Source organism: Rattus norvegicus, chromosome 2, assembly GCF_036323735.1.
Source record: "Rattus norvegicus strain BN/NHsdMcwi chromosome 2, GRCr8, whole genome shotgun sequence".
Classification (NCBI taxonomy): domain Eukaryota; kingdom Metazoa; phylum Chordata; class Mammalia; order Rodentia; family Muridae; genus Rattus; species Rattus norvegicus.
This window is the reverse complement of record NC_086020.1, coordinates 57,417,019-57,430,330: the sequence shown is the minus strand read 5'-3', so window position 1 is coordinate 57,430,330 and position 13,312 is coordinate 57,417,019. Positions and strand designations below refer to the sequence as shown.

At 43.2% G+C, this 13,312-nt stretch overlaps 1 protein-coding gene across 11 annotated transcripts in view; it reads right to left on the bottom strand.

Moving 5' to 3' along the window:
• The window catches only part of Fyb1 (FYN binding protein 1), a 148,526-nt gene that overhangs the window by 78,279 nt on the left and 56,935 nt on the right, over positions 1 to 13,312 (bottom strand). For all 11 annotated transcript variants that reach the window (XR_010063635.1, XR_010063636.1, XR_005500334.2 and 8 more), the window contains one exon: positions 12,652 to 13,312. This exon is cut by the window's right edge. Coding sequence is in view for 7 of the 11 variants with exons in the window: in XM_006232019.5 (XP_006232081.1) it covers positions 12,652 to 13,312 (661 nt within the window). In the remaining 4 variants the exon portion in view is untranslated. The remainder of the gene's footprint in view (positions 1 to 12,651) is intronic.

Here is a 13,312-nt window from a genome sequence, read left to right as displayed (position 1 = left end):
ACACACACACACAGACACAGACACACAGACACAGAGACACACACATACACACACATACACACATAGGCACACACACAGATACACACATCTGCACACACACAGACACACACAGACACACAGACACAGAGACACACAGACACAGAGACACACAGACACAGAGACACACACAGACACACAGAGACACAGAGACACACACAGACACACAGACACACAGAGACACAGAGACACACAGACACACACACACACACACACACACACACACACACACACATACACACACACACACTGCTACTGATGCTTTGATTCTTTGTGATATTCCAGAAACTACACCAGGTACTTTTTCTATATATTGTTTAACCATTATAGTAACTGAACAACATAGAATCTTATCTCCACAAACATGAAAAAACGAGGCTTTCAGAGGCCAAGTATCTTCACTGGATCCAACAGCAAGTGGCAGCTTTTACTGGAGCCTATGTTTCTAGCAACTAAATACCTTCAGGTCTCTTGAATGAAAAAATATAATTGTGAAGTCTGGATCTTCAAAATAAAAACCGTGCACTTATCTTTACAATACAACTTCAGTTTGATAGGTAGCTGCTCATAAAACCATCTACAAGGTTGCCTATCAACTTCCTGGCTTAAAACAAGTCTCTTGATTTAAAAAAATATAGCAATGAGATTGAAAAAAACCCTGTTTCCATAGCACTACCTCCTTCTCCTCCTCTTATCGTTAGGCTCCTAAGCACGGGCGTCTATCTGCATCATCAAAGCCTGAGAGTGCCTCCTTCAAACCGGCTTATCTTTGATTCAAGTGAAAAGGCATCACGGAAGAAAAGACACCCTTTACCGCAGGACAGCTGCCTGGCACTGTTTTCTGTCAGCTCATGTTTTTAAAAGTACTATACGGACATAGGTGAATACTTTAAAAGTCTCTTTTTAAAGATTAGGTGTTGATATATGAAAAATTATTGCGGGGTAAATGAATACTGTCAAAGGATGAGTTCTCCAGATAACTGAGCCAGTATAGCTGGACACTCACTGATCAGAATCTGGACATGACACCACCCATGTTTTAACACCTTACTGCTTTTTCTGTTGTTAGTCATCCGGGAAGAGCTCTCCCTAAACATGCTGATCTCCCAAAAGAACAAGGGTGTGTGTTTGCCATCTATGTTAGTTGGGAACTAACAGTTGTCAACATCCCAGCCACTCTTAAAGTAATATGCAGTGATTCTTATTTTCAAAGTCAATTTTCATAGAACCTCTATTTATTTATTTATTTATTTATTTATTTATTTATTTATTTATTTATTTATTTTTGTTTTGAATGCTGCTTCGAATACCACCAGTAATACTAAATATGTGTTTGGATTTTGCTTGTTTGATTTTGTTTTTCTGTTTGTTTGATAAATAGCCAAGCATATTGGCTACGTGAAAATTCGTTGTGCAGGGCAAACTTTAAGAGCAATGTATTGGAAGGAGGAGGAAAACGATGCAGGGACTAGAGAACAGAAAAAAAAAAGGTATAGAGGAAAGTCAGGTGAGTGTGTCAAGAGTCCTGGGTCACTGAAATGGCACTTCACTCTTCCAGGCTGATAGGCAATTGGAGTGGATAATTCAACTACCAACTGTTGACAAATGACAAATGACAAATGACGACCATAGCTCTCTAGGGGCTCCATACTCCTTCAGAAATGCCTGGACCTCCTTGCAATCTAGAAGCTAAAAGCATTAATATTTTACTGGATACTTGCGTTCTGCACCACAGTGATCAGAGCTCTGCCGCCCTAGGTCTGATATATTTGAATTCCCTTGAGTAAGCAAATGTCATTCTGAGTTGAAAACTTGTAGATGAGTGGGTAGCCCTGTCCCCCAACCTGGGGACTTGCCTAACCTCTGGATATGATCTCTACAGGTTCTCCCTCCCCTTTGTTGGGTATTTCAGCTAATCTCATTCCCATTGGGTCCTGGGAGCCTTTTGCTTTCCTGGCATCTGGGACTTGCTGGTTGCTACCCCCAGTTCCCCATCCCCCATTGCTACACACCTCTGTTCAATTTCTCAACCCTCTGTATATTATCCCTGTCCTGTCCCCCTGTACCCCCTTTCCCTCCTCTCTTCCCCCCAAGTTCCTCTCACCCTCTACCTCCTGTGAGTATTTTGTTCCCCTTTCTATGAAGGACTGAAGCATCCACATTTTGGTTGTCCTTCTTTTTGAGCTTCATGTGGTCTGTGGATTGTATCTTGGGTATTCTGAGCTTTTGGGTCAATATCTACTTAACAGCGAGTGCATACCATGTCTAGAATGTCTGCTATCTAAAAGAAATACAGGGACAAAGAGTGGAACAGAGACAAAAGGAAAGGCCATCCAGAGACTGCCCCACCTGGGAATCCATCTCATATACAAACACCAAACACAGACATTATTGCTGATGCCAAGAAGTGCTTGCTGACAGGAGCCTGATATAGCTGACTCCTGAGAGGCTCTGCCAGAGCCTGACAAATACAGAGGCAGCTACTCACAGCCAACCATTGGACTGAGCCACAGGGACCCCAGTGGAGGAGTTAGAGAAAGGAGTGAAGGAGTTGAAGGGGTTTGTAACCCGATAAGAACAACAATACCAACCAACCAGACCCCTAGAGTCCTAGGGACTAAACCACCAATCAAAGAGTACCCATGGAGGGACCCATGACTCCAGCCCCATATGTAGCAGAGGATGGCCTTGTTGGGCATCAATGGGAGGAGAGGCCCTTGGTCCTGTCAAGACTGGACCCCTCAGTGTAGGGAACTGTCAGGGCAGGGAGGAGGGAGCGAGTGGGGAGGTGGGATGGGATAGTGGGTTTCTGGAGGGGAAATTGGGAAAGGGGATAACATTTTAAATGTAAGTACATAAAATATCCAATAATTAAAAAAACGTAAACAAATGTCTGAGATCAAGCACGAGACAGTGCCTGTTTGCTCAAACACATCACACTTTCATTCTCGTGTTTTGATATAATCACCAACTTCTACTATCCTGCTTCTGGGCTTTTTTGTCATTTTTTTTCCATCTGAGAAAAACACCCATGGCTTATAAGTTCTACCTCTCCCCAGCGCCTCACTTTCCTCATTCTACTGTGACCAAGAACAGCTACGTGAAAGTCACATGATGTTTGATTAGTATTTCTACTCCTATGTTCACCTTAGACTTCCAACCCCTGTATCCACCCTAGACCTCTCTCTAGACGTCCAACTTCTGAGACTGCCCCAGATCCCTTGAGCAGGAAGCATGGGATATTTTAAGTGTAACTATAAGTCAGCACTTGGAAACTAAAGCCTAACTTTGATGTTTTGTTTTTTACTTCTGAGTGTCTGGCACAGTCACCATTGGGAGAATTTTAATCCACTTCTGTTATCTTGCCCCCATCAGTGTTTTGTTTTGGTTTTGGTTTTCCCTTGCCATGGGGAAGCAACCTTGTTACAGCTTAATTCAGTAAAGAACCCAAAAGCCTTCCAGCCCCAGGTCTGGCAGCAGAAGGCTGCTTTCTAGCCTTCTTATTGTTTTAAGGCTGTCTAGTCATTTAGCACTACAAGTAGGTAAAAGGGTAAAACAACCTGCTTGTTATAGCAGCTCGGACAGCTCCTGCCTCTCCCTGTATTTAGATGAATTACATTCCTGCAGAGATGTTCTGTCCATCAGATATTCATCTCTAGTAAAATAACAGTACTGATAACAACACAAACTAAAACCACTTCCCCTTGGCCATTCTTTCCCATCCTTGCCTTCTGTGGGAAATGACCTTGAAGCAAGAAACACCTGCTTAAGCACAAAATCAACCATGGTGGGTAAAAGGGTTTGGGCTGCAGGCAGTTGGAATGTTCTGAATAAGAAAATGGAAAGAACATTTTTTTTCTTTTTCTTTGCTGTTGAAAAGAATGGGTCTAGAAAAATGCAGAAAAGGAAAGAGGTGAGCCACAGGAAGAGGTAGACACCTTTGTTCTAAGACCCTTAACTGCCTTTGAAGGACAGAGGTAGTCACCATCCCATGTCATGTTTACGATCAATATCAATGCCTCCAGTTCTTGAAGCTTTTGGTACAATCCTTCCTGCATGCAAATGCTTTGCAATAACTAGGCTTCAGTGAAAACTAAGGAGTCTGCCTGCATTCATGCTTGGCTATGGCCGTCTACAACACAGGGCAAGGGAGAGATGACTTCCAATCTATCCGGATTAGAAGAAGCAGGAGACAGAGGCTGAGGTCGTCTTTGAGAATCCAGCCTCTTGCTCATTTATTAATCAGCACAGAGTAGTAGATAGTTCTGCAGACTTTTAGTTCATGCTTGGAATTCCCCCTTTCACCCCTGATTTTAAGGATGACAGGAATAAAACTAAAACCTTAGCTTTCTTTTTTTATATGTACAAATTACAGTAATAAAATTTTCTGTTTCCACAGTGAGTGACTCAGTAGCCTGTTTACCTTGAACGTCTCCATGAAACTCAGTCATGACGGCCAGAGTTTAGCTTTGAGCACCTATGTTGGGCAGCCCACAAAGGCCTGTTGTTCAGCTCCAAGGGATCTGATACCCTGTTCTGGCCTCCACAGGCACACATAGTTGTGCATTCATAGGTGTGCAAACATAGGTGCACATACACAGTGTCATGTATCTGTGCATGAACTCATGCACATACATGTGTAAAATAAAATAAAATATTTAAAAAGAAAGAAAAATGATTAAGGAATAAGTCAGAGTAATAGTTCATACGTGTGGGGATGAATACATGCAGACATACAAATGCTTATGTGTCTTCTTGTGTGTATGTGTATGGATTGTGTGTGTGTGTGTGTTTATGTGGTTGTGAATGCGCTCGTGTGTATATGTGTGTATGTACATGTGTGTGGAGAAGCTAACATCTAGATAGCAGGCAGAAGCAGAATTCCTGGAGAAGTTTCAATCTAGGTCCTGAGATCACAGATGGTAGATCACCTTCTTCAAGGCGGCAGTCTGGGAGAGCTAGGAGCTACTGTAAGACCATTAGACAAGCCAGTGAGGAGAAAGTCTTCCTGCTGCTTAACCCAGGTTTCCCTTTCTAGCACAGTGAGAACCGTCTAGTGGGTATAAAGTCAGCAGGTGCCAGATCTGCTTTGGAGGTGTGCAACGTGTATCTCCATGGCCTTATTGGCTCATTTGGATAGGAATTTGTTCATGCCTGGTCATCCTAGACATGGTGTCACATGGGTTGATTTTGAAAATCCTCGGAGCCTGCTTATTCCCCTGAGAATTCAACTGAGAGTCAGGTCAAGAATTGAGAGAGGTTAGGTTGGGCATGGTGGCTCTCGCCTTTAATCCTAGCACTCAGGAGGTAGAGGCAGGAGGATCTCTGAATCTGAGGCCAGCCTGGTCTACTTAAAGAATTCCAGGACTACATAGAGAGAGCCTGTCTCAAAACAAACAAGAGTGGAGAGTGGTGTGCGTGCCCTCTGCTGCCCACAGAGAAACACATGCACAGTTTCCAGGAGAGCTGAGGAGCTGGTGTATGGATCAGTGCAGCTGTAGAAACATGGCTGCCGCCCGCAGCATAGCACAACGGTGCAGCTCCTTTCTCTGGGGGAAAGAAAAACCTCCTATGGTTTTGGACTCGGTTTTTTTCTGTAAGCAGATGTTGCCTGTTCGGTTACATTTTGCTGATACTATCTATTGCTACTGGAGGCTCTAGATGGGGTTTTCCACCTTTGACATGTCAGGCAGAATTAAGCTTCATCTTTCTCCTCCTGTTGGAGACATTAAAACAGAAAGAAATGTTCCTTTTCTCTTTATTAGAAGTTTAGATAGCAGTTAAATTTCTCCAAGCTTTTTTTTCTCTCTCTTCCTTATTTTTTCTACATTGGGGAAATACATAGTCTAGCGTTCTAGAAGGTTCCCTGGACCTTGGAGACATGTTATAATTATCGTGTTTGTGCTTTCTATGAAAGGATAGAAAAATTTCCAAAGAATTTTGAGAAATCAGGTAGCTGGATTTGTGTTCCCGGGGCATAATTTTGTTCTTCCAGCAGCTGGAGTTAATCTTGCTGTTTTAGAGCCAATTTTATTTTGTTCTTAAAATAAAAAACATATGCACAGAGATATGGTTTGGCATACAAATTCATCATCAACATCTGACATAGTTTTAATCAAGGCACAGAGACAAAGAAGCCTTTAAGGCCATTTACACTGAATCCAGGAGTCAAACTCTGTTTTTAAAAGGTTTGTTTGGCTTGGCCTGCAGACTATTTTAGCAGATCGTATGATAGAAGCCATCTCCTGTCCAGGGATTATGTAACACACATGTCTGTCTGATCTTCCTAGCTGGCTTTGTTAGTTTACTTGGGGACGTGCAATCAAAACTAAGTTGAGAAGAGCTTTTTGTATTTCATCATCAGATTTATACTCTGTTTTATAATCAGCTTTGATGATTAAGCATAGAACCTGACTCTGTTAGCCTAGCCCTCTCCCTCTGAGCTCTCTATGTACTCATTCCCATGCCTGGCTGAGTTTGTATGTGACTAGTAAACGTTCTCTTAAGTTTCCCTCCTTTCATGAAAACACTGAAATTTCACTCTAATGCTTTTGAGACTTTAGGGAGTATATGAATTTGATCAGACTTGGAATAGACTATATATAGCATATTCCACACTCGAAGGGTAAGTGAGCCATCAGACACTATTCGTTTATGTTACAAATGTCAGCGTTTTTGACATTTCACAAATGTGATTAAGGTTGATAAAATGCTTGCTTTTTTGGTACTATTTCCACATATCATTAAAGCTTAGGAAAACACCAATTTCAGCCTTTTGACCACACGAAGAGGTTTTACAAAGTAAAAATCATGGCCCTTTGCCATACAATTTTATAAGAACTTCTGTTTTATGAAAGTGATAGCCTTTCTCACATTGTACAGGGTAGAGCTCACTGAAAGAAAACCTTTATCTACCAACCAACAGGCATGTGCGGATTCTTGAGCTAAGACCCCGTTAGAAGAATAACAGATGGGAGTAAGAATGGTGAAGGTCAAATGCGGGTCCAAACAAAGAACTGGGCTCTCATATATCCCAATGACAGAATGGCCTATCTGTCAGAGGGAGTGGCTGCTTTTCCTACAAGAGACCCTCTTCTTGCACACTCTGCCAACCACTACAGTATTCATTTTTCTCTAAGTATAAAGTTGGTAAAAGGACATTTCTCAAGGCATTTGCAGAATGTGAACTACTGAGTAGCCCAGTGCTACTCAGACAGCACTGCGAGCACTGTCTGAGTAGTCAGCGGGGTATGGTCATAGGTAAGTACTGGTTAGTTTCCTTTCTGCCTGCTTAACTTCTGAAGATCGGATGGCTGGTCCTTTTGAAGAGTCCTAGATTAAATTGTTCTAGCTGGTACTAATTGGTTAGGACAGTGAGTTATGGCTACATCTCCTCTGATTCTCAAATAAAAATAGTAAAAACAAAGTAAGAAAGACATCCAAAATAACTGGTTAGCCACCTTGGAAGGAAGGAAAGGTAACGCTGTATAAAAACTCTAAGAAGTTGTTGAGTAAGGAAAGAATAGAGAGTTCTCATGCCAGAGGAGGTAAGCAAACTCCTAACCTGTTCTCTGGAAGCATTTTGTGAGGGAAAGACAGTGATTCTAGAAAAAAAAGTCCTGCAAGTTCTCCCTGGGACATTCTACCTCAGAAGTAGACAGAGGGGGAAGTGAATAACCTGGGCAAGGTCAAGAGAAATCCTCCACAGAGAGGCCCCAGATACCAACAAAGGATCAGTGGCTAAGGGACACTGAACAGGACCTCAGAGAACAGCAGAATCTGGGTCCCCAGCATGAGCTGACCTCATATCCTGCACAGTTTTCAAACAGTGGGAAAAGGCATCTAAAGCAATTACATCTGAAATCATCGTTAGAGGGGACGTCAGTCTCATCACCGTGGATTGGAGCTTCTCCATGCTCATGTCATACGTCTGTTAAAGTGGAAGTGATGGGGTGATCCCTATGTATATATCCCAGGGTGAGCCTGAGCCAACAGAGGTGCAGCATCTCTCAGGAAAAAGCCTGTTTCCAAATAATGGACACACATAGCCTGGTTAAGTTTCTATGCTTCTGGGACAAAGATTTCTCTAAGAATTCTGACAGAAAACAAATAACTTTCAAAGGAGTAAACTCAGGATAGCCTCCGACTTTTCCACAGTGAAATTTACTGGCAGGAATTTACAATGGAGACTGTGTAGATGCTTGTCGATGTGATAAGAGGTTGGATTTTTACAAAGTCCGAAGGGTGCTATTGGGATATAAACCTTTATGGAAGAGTTTGCTCAAGAGAAATGTTTATGCCAAGCTTATCCTGGGTGGAAGAGAGATGTCTGGAACTTGGTGAGGAGAGAGCAAGAATAGGGTAGCTCAGATCAGATCAAGAACTTGTGCAGAGAGCCATTCTGAGGCATTTTTATTAAGGGGTTAATCAGGTAAGCTAGCTGATTGGTTAACAGTGAGAATTCCCTTGGGGATTGCAACCTTTGATAGAAGGAAGGACCATAAGTTTTTGAAAAACAGATTTCTCAATCTCAAAAGCATTAGAGAATTGAAGTTAAGACTGGGCTGTAGTCTCAAAGTGCACAGACATTCAGTGAGTGAGAGCCTAGCACGATTTCGAGACGGCCTCATTGCCCTGATTCATCTGTATACTCGAGAGCCTTGCTTGCAGATTCTGTGTCCCAGTGTATTCGAATGAGGTATCCTTGGATCAACTCTAGATAAACTGCATTCTTAAATTCCAAGGGTACAGTGGTATTGCTAACCATGAAGAAACTCTGCAGTACCCACAAATCTTTAAGATGCCTCTGAGCCTTGAATCCCTGTTTCTATAATGGCCAGCAGCAATGACGTGGGAGGCTCTGCTGTACACTGAGATAAAGCAGTTTTCAGTAAATAAAACCCAATGAGGTCACATCACAAAAGCATACATAAACAGATGGCGGTGGACCTGAAGGAGGTGGGGATAGCCCTGGGATCTGTGACGTCTCACCACCTCCTAGAAACAAGTTACCTGCTATTACCATAGCCCAAGATCCTTTGCTTTTCTTCCTTTGGATACCAAGCCATGATCTCTCTAGGTGACCTCTGCTCCTATCACTTTAAAGGCTTATTTTTTTTATCTTGTATGTTGAGCACTTGGGCTGTAGATATGTCTATGTACCACATGCATGCCTGGTGCCCATGGAAAGCAGAAGACAGATTCCTTGGAATTAGAGTGACAGATTGTTTTGAACTGCCAAGTGAGTATTGGGACCAAACCCAGGCCCTCTGCAAGAATGGTAAGCATCCTTAACCCTTGGACTCTCTCTCCATTCCCTGCCACAGCTCTCCTTGATGTCAAGGTTCCTGTCAGCTGTATTAGTTGAAGAAGCAAATGCACAAACAAGGAAGGACATGCAATCCTAATAGCCTCTGGTGAATGCTGGCCCTGGATTCCTTTCTGTAACTGTTAAAGTATCCTACGGATTATTTCCATAGTTAGCATATAGAACAAGACAAGAAAGAGGGCCGAATCGAATGTTTTAAGCTTTCACTACCTCCTGCACACAAAACCAACAGCTGGGTCTGGTGGGTGTTCAAGAGCCCAGTTAGTGTGGTGACCCGAACACCTGGGAAGAAGTCTTTTAATGGAGTCAAAAGTGAGTTCAGAGAACATGCTGATGTCTCAAAAATAATAATAAAAAAGTTTAAGCTTTTTTGTGGTGTTGGGGGCTTGGGATTGGGGAGCCCCAAAATATTATTAGCTCCACATTCAGAAAGCCATGTGATATATTCATGCTCGCTCACACTTTCCAGGCAAGACACTGAGAAGCTCTTTTTAGGCTTGGGTGCTTTGTGCAAAAATTGATTTTTGTGTCAAAGGTCTGTTTCATTGGATGTACATCTAATCTGTGAAAGTAATTAGTACATTGTGGGGGGTGGGGTGGGCGTATTACAGTTTAATACTGAAAGGGCTAGGGGCAACTAACTTCTTATTAACACAGCTCTGAGGGATGACAAACCTAGGACCGTGATGAAAGTTCACATTCCTTTTCCCCATTCCACAAATAGAGAAGAAGGGCGAATGGGAAACCAACTGCTCTCTTCTTCCGCACAGCTCACAGGGGCACGGAGAGCGACTTTTTACAAGACAGGTTTTAACCGAAAGACAGAGGAAGACACAGGAAGGTGGAGTCTTGGGGTATCATTTATACCTGTTTCATCATTTCAGGGGATCTTATGTTTCCTGAGAGGCAGCCAGCATGGGGGCTAGGACAGGGGACACAGGGGACACAGGCTCTGCAATCATAGAGACCTGACCCTGCTTAGTTAGGCTACACTTTTGCAAATTTCCTGATTGTGCTAAGATAAAATTCTGTTTCATTGTTTAGAAAGAATAAAGAGAGTATGATTGTAAAGTCTTATATCAAAAGTCCTCTCTAAATGATAAATATTTATCTGAATATGAAAATGGAGAAGGGGTCATGAAGGAGGGAAGGGTATTAAAGTTTTGAAAGCCAACAGAACAATTACATAGAATTTTGTTAATTTGGACACTGCTGTGATTACTTTTTAACAACAATAAAAATATTCTGCTTAAAGTCTCTAGCCTCCCTGCAAAGCACGTGACTCTAATCAATATCCTTGCATCTTAGAAGACTGAAAAAAAATCATCATCAATAAACATCTGGTAAACCAGAGATTCCCAAATCACACAATCTCTTTCCTTTCCCACCTTGTTGCCTGTGAATGGGCAACGCTCTGAATCGTACCAGGTAACAAGTAATTCATCTCGTGTCCTCCAGTGTGACACTTCACATCTAGCCAAACATGTTTAGTAAGGGCATTCATCAGAGCCAGAGAAAAAGCAGTGAACTAGGAAACCTTGGTGGCCATAGAGGACACATAGAATTTCCCCGCAAACTGCCATTGTGAGTGTGAGAAACACATCAAACTGGGTGTATTTTAGTAACTCAAGAGAAGGACTTTCTGTAGACAAACTGCCCTCGATGACACCAGTCTTGGGAATAACAGCCATGGGAGCCTAGCTCTGTGATCCTCCTCTAGTAGAACCGGATGGCTTCTCTTGGCCTCAGTCAGGAGCAGGCAGAACAGCCTACGGGTGATGATGTCCTGTGCTGCCTGGACTGTACCTTCCTTGCTTGCTCACCTTTTTATGAGGCAGAGGGAACCTGTGGGAAGACCTTTCAGAGACAATAATTATGCCTAAGACTGCTTAAATCCGACTAGCTTCTGTTTATTTTTTAAGGCAGAGTCTCATGTAATCCAGGTTGGCTCCAAACTCCCTAAGGTAGTCCCAAGACTTGGAGCTTCTGATCCCACTGCCTCTACCTCTCTCGTCCTGAACCACAGGCCTATATCATCATACATAGATTTAGATGAGCGGCTCTCAACCTGTGATCTTTCACAGGGCTCATCAAAGACCCTCAGAAAACACCGATATTCACACTACAATTCCTAATGGTTGTAAAATTGCAGTTATGAAGTAGCAGTGAAAATAGTTTTATGGTTGGGGATGGTCACTAAGCCACGAGGAACTGATCTCAAAGGTTGCAGCATTGGGAAGGTTGAGAACCGCTGCTTTAGACGATAATTTTATTTGGAGACGCGTCTGACTTACAGTGGTATGGTCTCTGGTAAGTATCATTCTTTCCCCATCTTACAGGTGGACAGTCATCACTGGGATAGTTATCACCGCAGCGATGCGTTTCTTATCCTGACACAGGGTGTCAAGTCTTTATGGAGACATTCAATATCAGATTCTACCACATGCCATAAGATTGCAATGACCTCTTGGGAAGAAAACCGGGCTAGTTTTCTGGGAGGGCAGCAAGGCACCCTTTGTCTAGCTGTGTATTCCTTTATAAACTGGAATAGCACATATATTTTTTGTTTTGGGAAAGTTAAAAAAAAACCCAGCTAAAATACAAAGTATGGTCTCCTAACATCCCTGCTACTCTCCTATTTGAATCTTGGCCTTAGGGAACAGGATGAACAGTGTAGATATTTGAAATGATTTAGAAGCGGGGTTTCAACTTTACAGCATTGGCATTTTGGCCTGGATAATTCTGTGAAGGATGCGGGGGGGGGGGGCTGCTTATTGTACTGTAGGAAGTGGCTCTATTTATAAAATATCATCAGCTTCGTCCATCATGAAAACGCACACATTCGTCAGCTATCACATTTGCTTCTTTCTAGAATGCTGACTTAGTCTGCTCACTTATCTCTGACTGTTGTCGATGGGCAGCATAAATAAATTCCTCACGCAACAGAAATGAAATACAACCAAGGGTAAATGCGGTGGGTATCTTTAAGCAAAGCCAACTATCAGTTAAATAGGTATATTTCTTTCCTGCTGTCCCCCTAAAAAGTCAGTGCCCCCCCCCCCAAGGTACTTTCTCACAGAATGCTCAATTAGAACTGGGATTTTCTACTTTCTCAGACCTCCTACCCAAAGGAAAAAAAATGCCAAATGAAAATTGACCCTATGCTCACATGAGTATCGGTTATGCAATCACTCCTTGAATCATTCCTTGCTCTAAAGTTTCCCCCAGAAGCTGAAACACTCAGTGCTGTGAGCAAACCACAGTTACCAGCAAGAGAAACAACTCACTGTTTGCAGAGTCAGCTTTTCGGAATCTGGTCAGGTCAACGTTGGGTGGTCTGCTGGGCTTGGATGGAGGCGGGCCCAAGACGGACAGGGGAGGCAGGGGCTTCTGCTTCGGGGTTGCTGAATCCTTGTCTCCTTCCTTCTCCTGACTTTGGCCCCATGGTGTCCCCGCTGTCAGCTTGGAAGGGGCCTTAGGGAATCTGGCCGGCTCTTCCTGATTCAGTTTGTTCAGAAAGATGTTCTTTGGAATATCTGTTTTTCTCTCTTCTTTTTTCTCTTCAGAGTTTTTGGAGAGCCCCGGGCTCCCTCTGCTCGCAGCAGGTTTCAGAACCACTCCAGCAAAGGGCGAACTTGGTGTTCCATGGTCTTTATCTTCTGGGTCTTCCTTAGCTGGTTTGAAAGGGCTGCCCCTGGACTTGGCTCCGAGCTGCACTGGGGATCCCTTCTGGACAGGCGTATTCTTAGGGATGCTTTCCTCTTCTTGGGCGTCCTCTGTACTTAGGGATGGCTTTTGGCCGTAGGTGTGTCTGGGAAATCGGGGTTTGGAGTCAGCATCTTGCGGTGCTGGCATGAACTTGCTCTTAGCTCCAGCTATCTTTGAGAACCCTGGCTTCAGATCATTTTCTGGGACTGGGGGAGTAGACCCTGGCTTCGGTCCTAGCGT